Raw genomic sequence first — 20441 nt, 5'->3', positions numbered from 1 at the left:
GAAGACACTTAACGCTGCTTGATCATTTCTTTCCTTCCCGGCTTCCCCCGGTAGAAGGTAAAGACAGAAACTTAGTGATCCTTGAAGTAGTGGGGGTTAGGGAAAGGAGAAGTTCCACATTACAATGATGAATTGTTGTGGATGGAGAAGGCTGCTCGAGCTGAATGGCTGTTTCTCATTCTGGACTTAAATTTTATCTCAGTTAATGTGTGGTGTGGTGAAGATTGAGGCTTCATGTAACTTAGTGGGACTGGATCCATTGGCAATTGCCTGCAAGTGATGGCACTCTTGGATCTCTCAGCCTGTTCTTGAGCATGAAAGGGGCGTAAATTCAAAACTTAGCTGGAGAAACATTCAGTGATCCAAGTAATAAATCCATGGAACAGGCTCCCTTGGGAAATGGAGGGAGTTGAGAGCACAGAGTCATTCAAAAGCAGATTAGATTAGATTTTTAAAAACATTTTGTGGAACAACTTGAGTAATTTGAGACCGCCCATATGTAGCATGCCTGGGAGGAACAAGTGACTTTGGGCCTATCGTTCCCTTCCTTTTCCACCACTGAGTTTTCCTTGCCTCATATCTGGGTATAAGGTGGATTGAATTGACAGAGATAGGTTGAGCAAATTCCCCATCATCGTATTGTGTGGACTGTCAGAATGGTAGAAAACAGATTAGATGGTGTGTGGTCTATTTTCATTTGGCAATTTCTTTGTTTCAGCCAAAAGGAGGCTTGTGACAGGCTGGGAGTAGAAGGTGATGCAACCCCAAAACACCCAAAGTTTTTAAAAAAGATTTGAGTTTGGGAATGCAATTTTTATCATTCTGAATGTGTGTACTTTACCTTATGTAGAATCATAGAATCCTACAGTGCAGAAAGAGGCCATTTGGCCCATCGAGTCTGCACCGACCACAATCCCACCCAGGCCCTATCTCCATAACCTCATGTATTTAGTACCCCTGACACTAAGGGGCAATTTAGCAAGGCCAATCCACCTAACCCGCACATCTTTGGACTGCGGGAGGAAATCGGAGCACCCGGAGGAAACCCACGCAGACACGAGGAGAATGTGCAAATTCCACATAGACAGTGACCCAGGAATTGAACCTGGGTCCCTGGCGCTGTGAGGCAGCAGTGCTAACCACTGTGCCACCTTGCGGTATGTAGGTTTGTAACAAAAACCAGCAGAGAAATCCAAGATTAGAATCTCTTCATGGTACTCATAAGGTGAGCTGAGTGTGCAGCCTTGTAATATTTATAAAAGTACCATTTGACACAATAGCCCACAAGATGATTCTGAAATAATCATGTACCACACACTAGAGTTAGATTATTGAGAAGACTCTGTTGCATTTTGCAGGTAATTGAGCAGCCTCTGAATAGATGATGGTTTGTGATTGGGAATGGTTTTGACATGATCTGTTCACAATATTTTGTAAATTCAGCAACTAGACATGGTGCTAAAAGTTGAAATGTTCAGAAAGGCTGCAACACAACTCTTTTATTGATCTCTTCAAAGACTTACTGCTCATGTTCACACATCATTTTCGGTTAATATAATTGGCTTATGTGTTGGACTCTTGTTTGAATGTTGTCGTCAAAGGAAGTTATGTCCCAAGGTCATTGAAAGAGCTCTTTCATTGGATGCTTCTGTTGTCGTAATAAGCATTGTTTCAATTCTAGTTCATGTTGTGTGTGATAAGTGGCAGAAGACCATTGGCTGCCAAAGGTTTTCCTCAAGTGTGGAGTCAGAAGGGAGAGAATTACACTCTGGTGTTTATAAGAAGCTGCTTAACTGCCAAAAGAGACAATAAATCGAAGGGATAATTTGTCTTCAGTGGGCACATTTACAAATCCTTCATACCACTGATTTTAAAAAAAACATACACAAAAGATTACAATTGTGGTTTGTTTAATGGTTATTGTTTCATCGATTAATACTGTTCGAATGATATTTAAGTGTTTATGAAGTGTCACCATTTACTCAGCATGTCGATTTTTCAAGCAAATTTACATTGTCCTGACCTATCTTCATATACGTACGCTGTTAAAATGGAGTCCATGAACCTGAGAGTTGTAGCAATTTGTATGAAAGTTACTCAATCTATTTAATTTTTCTAAAAATCCAATAAAATTGAGCCTCTTACGGTAGAGAACATCTTTAAGATGTGCCTTACACAGTGTGCATCATTTCATTTCAGCAAAGTTCCTGAATGTTTCCCAAACCCAATGAAACTCTGGCCCAATATTTGAGCTTTTCAAGCATGAAATGTGGCCTTGAAAATAATTATAAAATAGCAGCATTGCAGGGCGTGTTTTAAGGTTTTTCCTTTGTTGTGACTGGATGCTGGTTGGCATTTCTCAAATCCTTGTGACAAATCTTATTCAGTGAGCAGTATTTAGTGTCCTTTCCAGCTGTAAAACTGATAAGAGTTTGCGAGACAATCCGTTGAACCTAATCTAGTCCAATTCCAACGAGTTTCAAATGCAAAAAGCAAAAACACACTCGCCAAGTGGTACAAAACTATTTGCTCAAGTTAAGAACCAGACCACTTTCAAAGAAAAACTTTCTATTCATATGGCAAAGGGTTTAGCATCTCAGTCTGGCAATGATGACACACTTGCCCTCACTGAGAACAATGTTCCATGAGAATTTCAATATTGTACTCAAACAACCTGAGCCAGACTGAGTGCTTTGTTGCTGATGAACCCCCAACTCTATTCCTGTTGTTGCCATTTGTAATGTAACTTATCAAAGCTATTCTTTGGGGAGGGGGTTGTGAATTTGTAGTTAATTGAAGTGTGTGCTTCTTGGACGTAACCAGTGATCTGTTTTTAATACACTTAATTGATTTGTGTTGATACTACTAGATTGAGTGTTTTTTTAGGCATCTTTATTCCAGCGTTCATTTCAAGCCCACTTTCAATGCCCCCCAATGTATTAAAAGGTGTGTACTGTAACTGCAACGTATTCAGTGGGTCATGTGTAACTTAGGTTTGGGTTTTACTTTGTCAATGTTAATGTATCTGGAAGCAAAGAGATACACAAGTCGTTGACTTAATTGTCAAAGCAACTTTTCTTTCCATCCTCCCTGTGTAGGCAAGCGGCCGGCCCTGGATGGCATAGGTGAGATGAATTCACCTTGAAGGAAATCTCGTTCAGCTGTGTTTTGAAGTGTGCCTGTGTAATCTCGTTTTTGTTTAATTGACAAGCATACTGTTACCTCATCCTGACCCAGGTTTAATTTTAACTGATGTACCTGATCCTTTCTTGGTTTCATTAAGGAATATCTACTATAACCAGCCATACTTAATTGTGCCTTTTTCTTTCTGCAAAAGTAAAGCTCCAGAATTTATTAAATCATAGCCAGCACATATAATTTTACTAACTTACAGGGAAAAAATTAGGATTATAAAATATGATGACTTCCTGTGCTACACTGTACTGCAAAAAAGATATGGCAAGTCCATTAGACAATAAATGCATTATTGGAATATCTAATATAATGGAAGCCTTGTTGTGATATGTTTTTGCCAAGATAAGTTTCATGCACTAATAATGTAAATGTTGCAAAGTGTGTTTTTATTAATCCCTAAATTTTACTGTATTAGGCCCTGCAGTGGTTCCACCTCAGTATTACGGTGTTCCATGGGGTGTTTATCCAGCAAATCTCTTCCAGCAGCAAGCTGCAGCAGCAGCTGCTAACAACTCGGCAAACCAGCAAGCTGCATCACAGGCACAGCAAGGGCAGCAGCAGGTAAGTCACTCGCTGTTTATAACTTGGTACAGGAGTGAATTAACACTGAACCAGGGATCTGAGCTAATATGTTTTGGTTTGGAACACAGGCACGGATTTTGCCCACTTTAAAATATGTTTCATGGATCGCACAGGTCGAATGTGAAGCAATTGTAAAATGCATGTTTATTTAAGAGTGCCGTAAATAAATTCATGTCAAGGAATGCCATTATTAGTCACCATCAAGTCATGTTAGTCATATTTTTTTCAGTTGTAGATTGTATAGTTGAATTTAATTCCGACTGTTCTTAATTCCACAATTGGAATTATTATGAAAACATATTTAAGTTCAGAACGAGCGTGAAACGGGAGAGTTTCGGCTCCGTTTTTTCCGCAAGTCCAAATCTGGTATCTTATGCACTCAATGCATGAAAAGGTGCTGAGATCGGATTTCTGCCTGTAGGCAGTGGGCGGAGCTTAATGACCCAAAAGCCAGCTGAGGGCGCCATTGCACATGGGTAGGACAGAGAGACTGGTTTACTCAGCCTCTGCCACTTTCAGCACCCCCCCCCCTTGGCACTGCCCAAGGGGCAAACCCCCCTGCCCCCAACCTCCCGGATGGGCCTCAATCTCCTTTTGGTCTACGAGCAAGTCCATTAGATCTGATCCCTATTGCTGAGTACCACCATTCCCTCTGGAGAGATTCTTCTACCCCCACCCTCTGGAGATCTCCCCCCCCCCCCCCCCCCCCCCCCACCTTCCAAGCGAGGCCACACAGGCAAATGAGCCTGGGCGATTGCATCCTGGACTTGCTAATACCATGTAAATTACAGTGAAATTGAAGTTAAATAATTCATTCAGCTGCACACCGGAAATGGGTGCGAGGCTGACCACGCCGGATACCCGGTGCCGGTAAGATCGCAGCAGGCGAGAAATCAGGCAGTAAGATCACTCCAAGTGTTAATTAAATATTTCTGATCATTTTACCAAAGTCAGTTTGGCAATGATGACATCCTCATTGAGAACAGTGTTTGCTAATGAGAATTTCAGTATTGTAAGCCAGACTCTCTATTGTTGCAGGTAAAACTAATCATGTAGGGTGCTCAGATGTTAAGTGGGTCATAGAGGTTTACAGCATGGAAACAGGCCCTTCGGCCCAACTTGTCCGTGCCGCCCTTTTTTTTAAAACACAGTACAATTTTGAGCTGTTGATCTATCCTTGGGTTGCATCTTTTAACTTGCTTGCCTATAGCAGTGTTCGACTCTTCTGTGGTCAGCCAGAGTGATGGATTATTTCAGTAATCTAATGTTGGTTTCCTGATGCTCCACCTTTGTTTGTCTGGTATATTGCTGAGCTGGAGCAGAAAAGTCAGCCAATCCATCACTGAGTTCATGGTTGCTATTGTGGGGCTTGAGCTCTGTGTTAGGAACTGCAAGGTCCTGATTCCAAAGCCTCAGCTGCGGACGGACAGGAGAGGGTGCAACCTGGCTGGGTTGTGACGTCCTTCTCCCACCATCCCCTCACAAGAAGTTCACTGTCGAGGCATGTGTGTGAATAATAATGTTCAGTAGGATGAAGCCCAGAACTTGCTTGGCATCTGTGCGATAATATTTTAGCGATGAATCAGCACAGTCAAGGAATGAGGGTAAGAGAAACAGTCAGCAAGATAAGTTTACCACCCTTCTTTCTCAGTTTAATAATTATGCTGTGAGGTAACACTACTTTCCATCCAGAGAAATGGTCCATAACATAGCTGTGTCACAGTATCTTCTGTTTGTGACTACAGTGAAAGCACACTGTTCAACAGTGCACCATACTTCAGTATCAATATCCTTGTGTCTTGTGCCCCAGGTTTTGCGTGCTGGAGCCAGTCAGCGACCTTTGACCCCAAATCAGAGCCAGCAAGGACAACAAGCGGACAGCCTGGTAGCAGCTGCTGCTGTAAACTCTGCCCTCGCCTTTAGCCAGGGATTGGCCACTGGAATGCCAGGTAAAATATTGATTTCACGTGCTGTGCGCGGGTGCGTTGATTTTGGGGGCAGGGATTGGGGAGGGGTGGGGTGATGGTGAGCGGTTTGAAAGCTACTTGTCGCATTACAAACCGGTTAATTGCTGAGCTTTCTAAAATTCAAAATGCTGAATTCTGGAAAGCGATTGATCCAAGTTTCACACTTCCTGAAGGCTATCCGATGGGAACCGTGAGGAATGTTGTGGAGCAAAATTTTGCCGTGTACGCATAAAACTATAACCAATCTAGCTTGGAACAGAATGCTTTTAATGGTAGAAGTCTATCATAAAAGTACTGAGTAACTTAAAGAAAACAGACTAACTAAATTTTAGAAACACCTTTTTAAACTGGTATGCTGCAATTTGGGAAGGCCTTGTAAACCTGATTGCAGTGTCACCTCGGAATGAATTTCAAGTGCTCACTGTTTGGTTGTTGTATAAACTATTTCTGTTATTGGTGAATTTGCTGTCATTGTTGAAGCGCAAGGTCAAAAAAGGAAATGCAATCATAATTTGCAACTTTAGACGCACAGAAACTTTGGTTAAAATTAACCAGTTCAGTACAGGCTACTAGGGAGCACGAAATTGGATACCAACAGTGATTAATCCTGCATTTAAAGGCAGTTTTCATACAACACCCGAAGCTTTTTCTTTGTTCTTTCCAGAAGGGTTGGGGGATTTAGTTCAGTCAAGCAGCATGGTCGGTGCAGGCTTGGAGGGCCGAAGGGCCTGTTCCTGTGCTGTAATTTTCTTTGTTCTTTAAAGTAAAGCATTTACTATGTTCATCTTTTGAATCTGTCTGGCAATGATGACACACTTGCCCTCACTGAGAATGTTTTTCAGTTATGAGAACTTTACTCGTACTCAAAATAATCTGAGCCAGACATTATCAGTTTGATGTTTTGAACAGCACTGAGAGTCTAAATGCTGATTTGTTTAGATCGCAACACATTACAGGTTCACAGGAGCGGCATGTTTTTGCGACAGGCCTGTTGCATATTCCAAAATTATCATATTGTAGTCAGCATTCCTGTCCGGATGTAGATTTATGGGAGGGGTGATCTTCAGACTTGTTGGACGATGTGGATTGCAAGAGCTTGCAAGCATGTGGCACATATAACTTCGAAAAATTTCGCCAAGTATTTCACTGAAGTGTAGTGGAGCACTGGGCAAAAGAAGGTAGCTTGATCAAAGAAGTGGTTGTAAAAACAGTTCATAGAAATGGGGAGGGAGGTGAGGAATTCTAGAGCATTGGGCCAACTTGCCTGAAAGCACAGCTGCCATTGGTAGAGGGAGAGGGTTCCCCCAAAGACCAGCATTAGTGAAATGGGGAGTTGTGTGGGAGAGTGGGGAGCTAAAAGGAATAAGCAGGGACAGGGCCACAAAGCAAAAAAAAAAACACCAGGAATCGGAAGTTTTGAGGTTTTGGAGCCGCTAGGAACCAATGAGGATAGTGGCATCCATGTTTCGGATTAACATGAAATATTGAAGCTTGGTGAGGAGTGCATTAGAATGCTTGTAGTTCCGTCTGGAAATGATGACCGCGTGGATGGGGCTTTGACAAGAGGTAGCTGGAGGTGAATCATGCTGGGAAGTGGAGAGAGGAGTGCAGGGGGTGGGGGCGAAGTTCAGTTTGGAGTCAAATAGCTCAAGGTTGGCCTCACTTAACCTTCCATCCATTTCCACCCCTCCTTTTGTGAGAAGGCTAGTGATTGGCAATTTGACCACAGACTTTCAAGAGGGGGCTTTCCACCTGTAGAATCAAGGGCGCCTGAAATTGTTCCCCTTGTTGCAGTTCTTTTGCCACAAGCTTAGAAAACATCAACAAATTAACACAGCAGGGGATTGATCCTGTGATGTTTCTGGTATGTACGGTTGTCACACTGCACTTTAAATTTACCAGCTGAGATACTGAAGACAAATAGACCTTTAACGAATGCTGAACTGTAAAGTGTTGAGTACAACTTCTAAATGCCAGGCTGTTTCACATTACCGTATTTCCGCTTGGGCATTTCTTCATGAGTGCTTCAGTCAATATGTAGTATTATATACAAATAAGTATACATAGCGTGCTTTTTTTTTTGTTTCAGGTTATCAAGTCCTAGCTCCAGCTGCTTATTATGACCAGACTGGTGCCCTGGTCGTGAATACTGGAGCTCGCAATGGTCTCGGAGCTCCTGTAAGACTTGTTGCTCCAGCACCTGTAATCATAAGCCCATCTGCAGCGCAGGCAGGTAAGGTTTGTCTGTTCCAAAAAGGGGAGGAAAATACTTCTATTTGTAAGCCTATCATTTTCGCTGCCTGTTTCAAAACTGAACCTTGGTAGATCATTGTATCATTTTAGATGAGTCTGATAAATCTGCAATAGCTGCTTCCTTTCCACAAATGTTTCGTTAGCTGTCTTTGTATTAGATTTGTTTTACCATGATACTTTTACAATTAAAATCTTAAAATGGCTACAGTGCAGAAGGAGGCAATTCAGCTTGTCAAGTTTGTGCTGGCTTTCTACAGCATCTAGTTTGCTAGTCCCACTCCCCAGCCCTCCTCAAAGCCCTGCAGTTTTCTTTCTTTTAGGTGCTTATCCAATTTCTTTTGAAAGCCACGGATCTGTCTTCGACACAGGATTCCAGATTATAGCGACTCAGTACAGAAAGATTTTCCTTGCATCGCCTCTGATCCGTTTGCCAATCACCTTGTATTGATGTTCTCATGGCTCTTTATCCTTCTGTCAATAGGAACAGTACTCACTATCCATTTTGCCTCAGCTCCTCAAGATTTTGAACACCTCTATCAAATCTCCTCTCAACCTCCTGTTCTCTGAGAACAACCCCCAGCTTCTGAGACAACACCCAACAATCCAAATAACCAGTCCCCCCCACCCCGAATAATTTTCATAAATGTTTTCTGCACTCTGTCTAATGCCTTCTCAACCTTCCTAAAATGCCGTCCAGAATTGGACACACTATTCCAATTGTGGTCAAACCAGTGTTTTATAAACTTCCATTACAACTTCCTTGCTTTTGTACTCTATGCTTCTAATGTTAACGTTGTGCGTTTTAACCACTTTTTCAACCTGCCCTGCCACTTTGTTTGTCTGTACCCATAAAGCCCCAGGTGTTTCTGATCCTGTATCCCCATTTAGAATTGAGCCCTTTAGTCTGCATTGCCTCTTGTTTTTCCCACCAGAATTTATCACTTCACATTTCTTTGCATTAAATTGCATGTGCATCCACCAGCTCTTGAAATTTATCACTATCTTCCTCTTAGTTCATTATTTGTCTCATCCACAAATTTCAGAATTTGCGCCCTGTACTTTAATATAGAAAGAAGTTTAACAACACCAGGTTAAAGTCCAACAGGTTTATTTGGTAGCAAAAGCCACACAAGCTTTCGAGGCTCTGAGCCCCTTCTTCAGGTGAAGGGGCTCAGAGCCTCGAAAGCTTGTGTGGCTTTTGCTACCAAATAAACCTGTTGGACTTTAACCTGGTGTTGTTAAACTTCTTACTGTGTTTACCCCAGTCCAACGCCGGCATCTCCATATCTTTAATATAGAGTCAAGGAAAATCAGTGGTCCCTGGGGAACACCACTATGATTCACCGCCATGGTTTCCTGTCACTCAGCCTGCCTCAGACTATCCTTTGCTGTCAAATTCATGAAAGTTTTATTCTCTGAATGCACATCCACTAGAAACTGGGCGAACTTGCCCCAAATTGTCAAATTTGCTGGGTTTTCCCCCCCTCTTTTTTGGTGGGGCGGGGGGCGGGTTTGTGTACATCTAGAACAATGAATGCCAGATTATTATAAAAATCAAACTGGTTAAGATGTCACAACTAACCATAAAATCATTGAAGGATTCTTTAATATCTTTTTATATACTTATATTCATGTTGTGTGTTTTTGCAACACAAAACATGCTGTAGTACCTTGTGTGTTATTTTGCTAAACGGTGTTTACAACAGCCGATTTCCCCGGGACCTTATGGGAGCGGAGTTGATCACGTGGGTGTCATTGATGTGACATAATCATACCCATAAATAGTTTCAAAGGGAGGTTGTAGCTTAATGTCGAGTGAGGCCTGGTCTCGCTTGCCCGCACAGCAATGTCTTTAAAGGTGTAGATAATCTTGACAAAGTTGGCAATCTTTCCATTCCTATCTTATTCATAATTCTGTATGTGGGATAGCTGGCACCTCAGTGCGTTTTGCTTTCTGTTCCAACAGTTGCCGCTGCAGCAGCATCAGCAAACGGTACAGCCAGTGGCCTTGCAGGGACAGCAAATGGCTCCTTTCGTCCAATGGGCAGCCAGCAGCCGCAGCAGCAGCCGCAACAGCAGCCCACCAATAGCTTGGCCTCCAACTCATTCTATGGTAACAATTCCCTGTCGAGCACTTCACAAAGCAACTCGCTGTTCTCTCAGGGGTCTGGCCAGCCTGGCAGCACTTCCCTGGGCTTTGGAAGCACTAGTTCACTTGGGGCTACACTTGGATCTGCACTTGGAGGATTTGGATCAGCAGGTACATTTGTAATTGTAGGATTGCAAAGCTGGCTGCACCGCGTTAATGGTGAAACACTGAATGAGCTGTTTTGAACGGAATCATCACGTTTCCTTGCCAGGCATGTCTTCACATTTTAGTTGGCTGACATACCCAAGACATTGTTTAAAGACTAATTGTGCTCTGCAAATGTACTTGGGAGCCAAAAGCTTCATTTTGTTTGCTCTGCTAAAGATCTTAAAAGTACTGTACCAGACAAGAATCTGATTTTTGATTTTAATGCACTGAGAAGAAACAAAGGGTAATGATACATGCCTAGCAGGTTGCAACATGATACTTCAGTCGTGCCACGAGGGCGCATAATATCAATACGCTTTCAGAAAAATCACATTCAAGCTAATACTCTTCAGTACCACCCCAGTGCATACCTTGTGTGATAACTAAAGCACACGTGTGGTCACCATGTTTCTGCAGAGTCTTTGTTCAAAAATATCCTCTCTGGGCACAAGATAATTTTGGAAAAAAAAGTATCTGTAACTACTGGGTGTCTTGCACCATTTTAAGTAGGTACGGCATGGAAATTTGGCACACCCTTCTTTGTGCTCCACTGAAATCCTAATGACAGAACTGGTGTTTCAGCAACGTTAGAATAATCACAGCAAATGTGTTATATTTGCTTTGCAAAAGTGTGCACGGTTTGTTACTTCAGAGTGTACAAGGACCATAATTGGTAGGCAGTGAAGTGTCCTGCTCTAGTCTCTGATATTGAAGCAACATTTAATTTCCAGTGCAGAGCAATCCATATGAGGAAATTGATTGAGACTTTTGATCAAAGGAAAGGAGCAGTTTATGCACCCAATAGGTGACATGCATTAAAATATGTTAAATTATCCAATGAAAATTGAGTTGATTCTTATTCCAAAAGCTTGGGGAGGTCTGCGTATTTGTATACACATTTGATTATTGTAGATGGTCAAAAGTAAACTTTAAAATTTTGTTTTCAAGTTGGAAGCTCGAACACCAGCAGCGGCTCGCGGAGAGACTCACTCACTAGTAGCTCTGACCTCTACAAACGAACGACCAGCAGCCTTGCTCCCATTGGCCACAACTTTTACAATGGGCTGGGATTCTCGAGCTCCCCTGGCCCGGTCGGGATGCCTCTTCCGAACCAGGGTCCCAGCCACTCGCTAACACCGCCGCCGTCATTATCGTCACACGGATCATCATCGAGCCTTAACCTGGGTAAGAGGGGTGGGTAACTCTTCTTATTACAGATTTTTATCTGTCACAAATCTCTAGTTATGCCAGGCATCAAACCCGTCTTTTAAAGTTTATTCGTCACAAGTAAGGCTTACATTAACACTGCAATGAAGTTACTGTGAAATTCCCCTAGTCGCCACACTCTGCCGCCTGTTCGGGTCAAAGCACCTAACCAGCACGTCTCTTAGACCGTGGGAGGAAACAGGAGCATCCAGAGGAAACCCACGCAGACACGGGGAGAACGTGCAAACTCCACGCAGACAGTGACCCAAGCCGGAAATCGAACCTAGGTCTCTGGCACTGAGAGGCAGCAGTGCTAACCACTGTGGCACCGTGCCGTTCCCCTGTCTTGAAACAAAATAAAATGTCTGAAATATTACTATGTGGTTTTCTAAGTTGTTGAACATAATTTGAATCGCTTGACTATTAAGGGAAAGCTTTTTAACAGATATCAAGTTGGAGCCCATTAATGCATGGTTCAGTGGTTGGAAACTTTTAACGGTTTTGAGGTTGCAATGTCTTGGCGATGATGACATACTTGCCCTCACTGAGAGCTGTTACTCACTGCTCGTTTATGAGATTCATTTCTGTACTCAATATGGCTGAGCCAAGAATGCACCTGATTAATTTTAGCCTTGTATCTGTGTATGTGTCAATCGCAGTGTTAGCATCAAATTGCATTAAATCCCCTTGATTGGGATGAAGTATATCAGCTGCTAATATTGCACACAAATTAAGTGTTTGTCATACTTGTCCAACAGTGCATATCTGTAAATTAAGTCACTGAAGTTAGCTGCATCTTTAAACCGAAAATCACCTGTTTAAAAATCCAGCTGCTCAGAGGAATGTACAAGCTCTTTAAAAATATAGTTTTATCTTTTTTTTTTGAACCGATATTAAAACAAATGTGCATTTCCAATGTGCTCATTGAATCGTTCAGGTAATTGAAACCTTCTGATGTGTTTGTAATGACAGGCGGGCTGACGAATGGAAGTGGAAGATTTATCTCTGCTGCCCCGGGTGCTGAAGCCAAGTACCGCAGTGTCAACAGTGCCTCCAGTCTCTTCAGTTCCAGCAGTCAGTTGTTTCCACCATCCCGTCTGCGGTACAGCATGTCAGATGTGATGCCGTCCGGGCGCAGCAGATTACTAGAAGACTTTCGTAACAATCGATATCCAAACCTTCAGCTGCGTGAAATAGCCGGCCACATCATGGAATTCTCTCAGGATCAACACGGTTCAAGGTGTGATGAAATCACAAATATAGATAAGAACTTTTAAGTCGGGGAAGGTAGCCGATTCATCTAATCTGTCAGTGCAGAGGTGATGCATTAGGATTAAATGTTGACTTGCCGATGACTTGGTTAAGACACTGGCCATTGTTGAGCTTGGGCACACAAATCAGCAGGGGTCAGTTTTGATTCCTAGTCCCATGATATTAGCCCAGGCAACAAGTTGGGCACAGCAGTCAGTCACAGGGTTAGGGTAGAGCAAAATCAGCTGAGGTTCCCATGCCTCCCGGTTACGCAGTGTTTCTTGTTTGGGTGAATGTTTGTAGATGTTGGCTGAGAATAGGATTGGAGCCGGACCTGGCATCACTTCCCAAAATGTCCAGCAAACTGCTAATGTTCACTGGGTTTAAACACACGGCCTGCTTACTTGGCCAAGATACCTGAGGACTCCTTACACTTGGACCCCATCAAGAATTAGCACATAGGGAGAGATGGGGAGGAAACTTTCTGAGACAGATGTATCCATCTCAGAACAGAGAGTTTTGGGGGAGGCACATTTTGGATGTTTTCCTTTATTTGGAAATGTTTTCTGTCTTTATTTTCTTTGACCCTTGTGATTGGACTTTTAATTCATTTGTTTTAAGATTGTTCAGACAGTGGCTATTAATACCTTCTCGAGTTTTCTTTTTATGTCCCAGATTAACTTCTATAAAGATTCATATTGTGTAATGGTTTAAATTGATCAATGCATGTAAGACTGATTGTTAAATGAAATAATTTAAATTGAGATGTCCAGCAAAATATGGGAAACTTAAACATCTATTTGGCAGTTTTGATCCATTCTGTGAATGTTCGATTCGTTTTGGTAGGAAAGTGCAGAATCTTTTATCATATCTGTTAAATTGACCTAGTGTCAGGGGATTGGCAGGGTAAATGTGTGGGGTTGCGGGAATAGGGCCTGGGTGGGATTATGGTCGTGCAGGCTCGATGGGCCGAATGGCCTTCTGCACAGTAAGGATTCTATGATTTGTGGGATGCAACCTGCTGCAAATAAGCAAACGGGGCAAAATACGTATGACTCTTCCCCCCCCCCGAAGCCCTTGAGCAAAATAAAATTTTGCCAAGACATTGAGGCACCTGCAGCAAAGCTTGTAGCCACCTAACAAAAACATTTGCTGTTGAACCACATTTCCCAGCTCACCCAGCACTGTAAGAGGAGATGGAGCCAGTATCTTAAACACCATAGCAGCTGCTGAGTTTCATTCAGAGTGATGAGGTAGGTTCATATAGAGAGAAACAAGGAGGGAGGGGGTTAAAATTCATGATGTAAACAGCATATATTAACAGAATGTGGCACACTGGCAGGAGATGATCTCATCTGCAAAGCAAGTGTTTACTTTATTTGTGACAGAACATTAAATTTGCCTGAATACACGGAATTTCCTGCTTTCACTATAAAGTTTATGCAGCCACGCGCTGAAACTGCACAATGTGGTCTGTTACCCACGAGGTGCATGTATTCCTGGGGCGAGGATAGATTCAGCAGGGCCTATATCTACTTAGATGTTCGCTACTGCTGTACTGGGGAGGTATTTCTGAGATGTCTTTTTGTGGAGAGACTTCACTTTCAGATTTGGACCACTATAAGTTGGCAGAACCAGAATTGCAGGAAAGAGCTATTTCTAGCTGTTGCTGGAGGGGAGGCCTTGGGTGTACCTGATTTCCGTGCTTCAGGTGACTGCTAGCTTCTGAAACAACAGTTCAATACAATCAAGCCGGCATTCAGCTGGTCTGAGCTATAGAGCCTTTCGTGCCACAACTTGAAAATAATACTTGAGCAAAAAGGTGCTTTTTAAAAAATTACTGCCATTGTACACGCCTTAAAATACTTGTTACCCACAGGTTTATTCAACTTAAATTGGAACGAGCTACCCCTGCTGAAAGACAGCTGGTTTTTAATGAAATCCTACAGGCAGCCTATCAACTGATGGTGGATGTTTTCGGAAACTATGTAATTCAGAAATTCTTTGAGGTAAGTAACAAATTTCCGTACACTCCAGTGATAAACATTTTTGTCAAAACCAGGCAGGCTGTGCGCCATAGAAACAAAGCAAGAGGTTCGTTTGCTGTGCTAATTAACACCTAAGTAAACAGAATATATCCTAGAAATTCTGATTGGCGCATTGGGTGCCCCCTCTTGACACATCAAATGAATGTATTGGGAACTCTGATCTTTAGAATATATGATATAGCATGTCAGTGCTCTCCCACCCCCCCCCCCGCCATTTTCTTGCCTATTTTTGCCCCTTTTGTTTTCTTGTTTTGTGGGATATTTTTCTACCCCAATCCAACTTGGATCCAATCTGTGTAAAGATAGTCACCAGCAGGAAAGCTGCCCTGTGATCAATTTTTCTTTCCTGCCCCAGTTTGGGTTTTTGGGAGGAAAGGTTGTAACGTGCCTTCTGAGAAAGACCCTGGGACAAAAATCAGCAAACTCATCACTGACTAGAAATGGAACCCGGGACTTTGCCGATCTTTGTGGCTCAGTTAATGAGCAGCTATCGTGAGTGCATGGCAAGTCTAACCATTTAAACAAAAAAAAACTCATCATTGATGTTGTATCTGCTCATTGGCCTGAAGCACAAGCTGTTTAAAAAAAGAAAGTCACACCCGGAGTGCTTCACTCCGTCTTCTGAGGAAGATTTCAAGAATTCAGGCGGAACCTCTAACCTTGAGAACAGTAAGATGATGAAACTTGCTTACTAAATGGTGCCGTTACAGAGAATGAATAAGCGAGGTGGGATTAGATGAAATGTGGTGGAGGAAGCAAGTGTGACGCTCTAGAATGGCCTGTTTGTGCTGTAAACTCTGTAGCTCTAAGTAAAAGTGTTAGCATGATGCTGATGGTCACGTGGCTAAATTTGTTCTTGTAACACTTTGTGTGCTCCCTATACTCTAGTTTGGAAGCTTGGATCAGAAGCTGGCCTTAGCTCAGCGTATCCGTGGGCATGTTCTCTCTTTGGCGCTGCAGATGTATGGCTGTCGTGTGATACAGAAGGCTCTGGAATCTATTCCCCCAGACCAACAGATCATTGTAAGATTGAATTTGTAACTTGAACGCTTGATCCAAGTATATATTTTGGGCATGTGACAGGACCATTAATTTGTCTGGGTGAAAAGTCACACGGGGTTCAGTCCCTGGAGGACCAAAGTACAGTTTACTAAACCGATTAATTAATTTTGTAATTCAAACACCGCTAGTTAGTGAGACTAATGTGTTCATTTCATATCAGCTATCAAAATATTTTCTGTTCGGGTATCTCCGTTATGTAATTCAAGCAGGAAATCAGAGGGAGCAGTTTCCCAGAAACTTGATCTGTCTCGAATCCCCACAACCTTAATCTTGAGTGGCCTCCCTCACTATTACCCCTCTTTCCTCATAGCACCCCTAACCTTGGGCCACTGCTGATGCTCTCCCTTTTATTTGTTTTATTTGCTAAGTGTTGTGTTTCTTGTAATTATAGAATGCTACAGCACAGAAGGAGGCCATTTGGTCCATCAAGTGCGAGTTGAAGAGCAATCCAGTTAGTCCCACTCTTCCTCTGCATACGACACTTTTCCTGTTTCAAGAATTTACCCAACTTCCTTTTGAAGGCTACTATTGAATCTGTATCCAGCATTCTGAGGCAGTGCATTCCAAATCCTAACCACTTATTGCATTAAAAAAAGTTTTCCTTGTGCCACCTCTGCCTCTTTTACCAGTCACCTTAATGTCTGCGCCTTCTGGTTATCAACCCTTCAACCATCGGAAATAGTTGCTCTTTATTTATTCTATTTAAATCTTTGGTGATTTTCAACACCTGCTTTAAGGAGAATAATCCCAGCTTCTCCAGTCTAAACATGTAACTATAATTCTTCACCCCTAGAACCAGTCTGTCAACTCTGCACGCTCTCCAAAGCCTTCACATCCTTAATTGGCCACTATTCCAGTTGGAGAGTTTCTCTTGCGTATTGCTGCATTCATTTGACATCCAGTGCATATCTATGTAAACACACTCTTGATTGTCTACCTACCGCATTCTTTAATCTCATTGTCCTGCTCCCTTGAGTCAGAACACAGTAGCTAAACTTTCCTTACTCCTGAGCAGCTGCTCCTCAGAAGTTACTGCCTCACCAGCTCTTGTAGTTGTTTGTCCCTTACCCAGTAGGCACGTGAGTCAGCAGTAAGCTTTTTATTTAAAAAGTAAGAATGAGATCGGTATTATCTGTGCAGAATGTAAACATATTTCTGAGCTGTTATTATTTGTAAGTAATCTTTTCAGCTCAATGTGATGATCTCGTGTATTCCCTAAGATTGTGTTGAGAATGTTAACCTCCATGCTTTGTAATTCCTGGTTATCCGCTTTGCTTCCCGTGCTGGGTGCAAGAATTTGGCTTCTCCCGGTACAGCAACAACTTTCATTTATATAGCATCTTTAACGTGGTGCGGAGCCCCAGCGCACTTCACAGAGTGAATTAGGACAGGTGACCAAAAGCTTGGTCAAAAAGGTAGGTTTTAAGTGTCTAAAAGGAGGAGAGGGGTGGAAAGATTTAGGCAAAGAATTCTAGAACACAATACTCGGCAACTGAAACCACAGCTGCCAGTATAGTAATTCCATATTTCAGATGACTCTTGGCTCCATCAGTTTTTCCTTGTAATCCCTTTTTGCTCTGGGCTATTAGTCCCAAAGTATGTTTATACTTTACAATGCCTGGGATAAATCGCTTTTGTATTTGCGTCATATGGACTGGCAAGAGCTCTCAATTTTTGCCACTTTGTAGTTTAATTCTTCCTCTTGACTCCTTGAAAGCTGGAATTCTTGACCTGTGTGTACACAGCCACTGTACTGTTACCAATTCCACAAGCCTCAGTAATCTAACCCTCCCAGTACAGATGAGAATGCAATGCAGTGAACATTTTTCAAATTGCAATTTGAATTTATTATACAATTGTCTATTTTTAAATCAGCCTTGAAGATTTTAAGATTCTATCATGCCTCCTCCTTTATGTAATCTTATCATTAATTTAATTTGAGCTCTCATTAAGAAAAGAAAGATTTGCTTTCATGTGTTGTCTTTAACCACCGGACAGCCGAAAGCACTTCGCCCACAGCAACTACACTTAAAAATACTTCATTGGGTGTATTGTAGGAGGCAAGACAAGCTCACAAAACAATGTGAATATGACCCAATCATCTATTTTTGTGTTGCTGATTGATGGATAAATATTGGTCAGGTCAGGACACCAGGGATAACCACCTGAGGAGTCTCTGTTTAAAATCTCATCTGATCCCTGATAGTGCAGTACGCCCTGAGTTCGGCACTCCAGTGTCAGCCTAGATTCTTTTTAATGTTCTGGTCCTAGAGAGGGGCTTAACCCATAAGCTTTTGACTTGAAGGCAAGAGTGCTACCAACTAAGCCACATTCTAGCTACTTTTTAATCTATTTGACAATTAACCAGCATTCACATTTATTTCTCAAGTGTGTACTTCTGTGGAATAGCAAAAATATAGCCCCAGAACAATCTATTCTGTTTTTTAACATTGAATTTCACCACCTTCCACCAGATTGTTTCCCATGACTCTGTCAGCTTTAGCGGGGGCGGGGGGGCAGCTGAGAGTTTTGTATTCAATATTTGGAAATATTGATTTCAGTATGTTCCTGTCTATACATAATTAAACTTTCATTCACCTGCATGGTGCACATTTCACAGCCCTGTCTGCTTCATATATTGATAGAGGGAGCTAGAACATAGCTAATTTTATGAGTTTAAAATAATCAATTATTGAAGGCAGGCTCCGACCCAGGATCTGAATGGGTAAAATATCTATAAAATAGCTCAAAAACTGAGGGAAGAATAAATATATAATTTGTGGCGACTGCCCGATAATGAGTCATTGACTGAATTCAGCGGAGAATGGTTCCAACTTAAAGCCTAACTTTTATCAATGTTGCTTTCTATATCTCCCCTATTGTATACAGAATGAAATGGTGAAGGAACTTGATGGGCATGTCCTGAAATGTGTCAAAGATCAGAATGGAAACCATGTGGTACAGAAGTGCATTGAATGTGTGCAGCCACAATCTCTGCAATTTATTATTGATGCTTTCCAAGGACAGGTATGACCTGATGAGGCTGATTGATTTTTGCACTTTGTAGCTAATTTTATCCCCCTCTCGCACTAATTCTTGCTGGGTTATGGTGCTGCTGGCACATCCCGTCTAGCAGCCATTCTTTTAAACGTTACAGTTTATTTATTAGTGTTGCAGGTAGGCTTGTATTAACACCACAATTGCATGTCATTGTTAGGGGGCGACACAGTGGTTAGCACTGTGCCTCACAGCGGTTAGCACTGTGCCTCACAGCGCCAGGGACCCCGGGTTCAATTCCCAGCTTGGGTCGCTGTCTGTGTGGAGTCTCCTCATTCTCCCAGTGTTTGCGTGGGTTTCCTCCCGGTGCTCCGGTTTCCTCCCGCAGTCCAAATATGTGTGGGTTAGGTGGATTGGACATGTTAAATTGCCCTGAAGTGTCAGGGGGACTAGCTAGGGTATAAATGGGGATAGAGCCCGCATGGGATTGAGGTCGGTGCAGACTCGATGGGCCGAATGACGACCTCCTGCATTGTAGGGGTCCTATGATTCGAATTAGGTCACTGTGAAAATCTTTGTGTGTGAACAGAGATTTTTTCCTGTTTTTGCTGTTCAGCTTTGGGGAGGGTCACAGGTGAGCCTGATACTGTCCTCACCCAACAATGGCAAATGGGTACGAGAACCCTCGGGTGATGAAGCTGAGGTGTAAAACCTTTACTCCCACCACAGCAGCAGCCACTCAGCACACATCAGGAATCAAATCATCCAGACTGGCTCAGTTACAGACTGGTTTTACCAAGCATAACATCAGTGGAACTCAGCTTCCATTTTCTAACCAGCGGTAGTGTGCATGGGAAGGTTTCAAACTAGATGTTGTCATTTATCATGCAACGCAAAAACAAATAATTAGGTACAAATTCAAATGATGCATGCTCAGAATAGCTATGTTTTGTTTGCCAGCCGTTCATAAGCATTGAGGCACTGATTTCATAATGTCCGAAAACAAGGGACTTCTTGTATCAACCCAGAGTAATGATGCTATCAGTAATGAACTTGATCAAATTGTGCATTGTCACCACACTCTGCTAATGAGGTTTTTATTCTGAATCGGTATCTTTATGCGTCGCAGTGCACACTGAGTGATATTATATATAACTTTCTGGAGGAATGATAGTGCATGTTAGTTATAAGAAATCATGAATGAGGGGTTTTGTTACAATATTCAACACCACCATAGCTTTATATGTTAAATTGCAAGATAAGTTGAGAAAATGTAGAATTAGATAATGGTAAAATAGATGAGCGAACTGTTAATAGGTTGCGTACAATGTGTGCTCCGAATGTGGTCTTTGAAGAAATGTGAGTCTTTGAGCTTTGGAGATGATCTGGGGAAGAGCCTCATTAATCCCCAATGCTAGAGGCAGCAATCATCAACAAAGCCTGAAGGAATTGGGGCAAGAGGTGACAGACGTGATCTCAGTTATATAAGAGATAGTTAATGGCATGAAATAGTGGAGCCAGTTTCAACATGCAGTCTAGGTAAATTGGTATCTGTTCTTCAAAGGGAATATTCAGCACATGGAG

At 42.3% G+C, this 20441-nt stretch overlaps 1 protein-coding gene and 4 non-coding genes across 22 annotated transcripts in view; all 5 read left to right on the top strand.

Moving 5' to 3' along the window:
- Nucleotides 1-20441, top strand: part of LOC144509409 (pumilio homolog 1-like) — a 140923-nt gene that overhangs the window by 100638 nt on the left and 19844 nt on the right. For 8 of the 18 annotated variants that reach the window (XM_078238252.1, XM_078238238.1, XM_078238251.1 and 5 more), the window contains exons 10-18: nucleotides 3611-3756; nucleotides 5588-5726; nucleotides 7834-7977; nucleotides 9964-10257; nucleotides 11242-11487; nucleotides 12472-12739; nucleotides 14630-14759; nucleotides 15687-15821; nucleotides 18750-18887. In XM_078238252.1, the coding sequence (XP_078094378.1) occupies nucleotides 3611-3756; nucleotides 5588-5726; nucleotides 7834-7977; nucleotides 9964-10257; nucleotides 11242-11487; nucleotides 12472-12739; nucleotides 14630-14759; nucleotides 15687-15821; nucleotides 18750-18887 (1640 nt within the window). The remainder of the gene's footprint in view (nucleotides 1-3610; nucleotides 3757-5587; nucleotides 5727-7833; nucleotides 7978-9963; nucleotides 10258-11241; nucleotides 11488-12471; nucleotides 12740-14629; nucleotides 14760-15686; nucleotides 15822-18749; nucleotides 18888-20441) is intronic. The other 10 variants (XM_078238244.1, XM_078238241.1, XM_078238255.1 and 7 more) reach the window with 3 other exon arrangements.
- On the top strand, nucleotides 2601-2684 carry LOC144509566 (small nucleolar RNA SNORD103/SNORD85). Its single transcript, XR_013500491.1, has one exon. It is a non-coding gene; the product is annotated as a small nucleolar RNA SNORD103/SNORD85 (small nucleolar RNA).
- LOC144509568 (small nucleolar RNA SNORD103/SNORD85) lies at nucleotides 4732-4799 on the top strand. Its single transcript, XR_013500493.1, has one exon. It is a non-coding gene; the product is annotated as a small nucleolar RNA SNORD103/SNORD85 (small nucleolar RNA).
- On the top strand, nucleotides 6542-6627 carry LOC144509565 (small nucleolar RNA SNORD103/SNORD85). Its single transcript, XR_013500490.1, has one exon. It is a non-coding gene; the product is annotated as a small nucleolar RNA SNORD103/SNORD85 (small nucleolar RNA).
- On the top strand, nucleotides 12016-12108 carry LOC144509567 (small nucleolar RNA SNORD103/SNORD85). Its single transcript, XR_013500492.1, has one exon. It is a non-coding gene; the product is annotated as a small nucleolar RNA SNORD103/SNORD85 (small nucleolar RNA).

The sequence above is a fragment of the Mustelus asterias genome, chromosome 21 (assembly GCF_964213995.1).
Source record: "Mustelus asterias chromosome 21, sMusAst1.hap1.1, whole genome shotgun sequence".
NCBI lineage: Eukaryota > Metazoa > Chordata > Chondrichthyes > Carcharhiniformes > Triakidae > Mustelus > Mustelus asterias.
The sequence above is the reverse complement of the archived record's forward strand: the minus strand, read 5'-3'. Positions and strand labels throughout refer to the sequence as shown.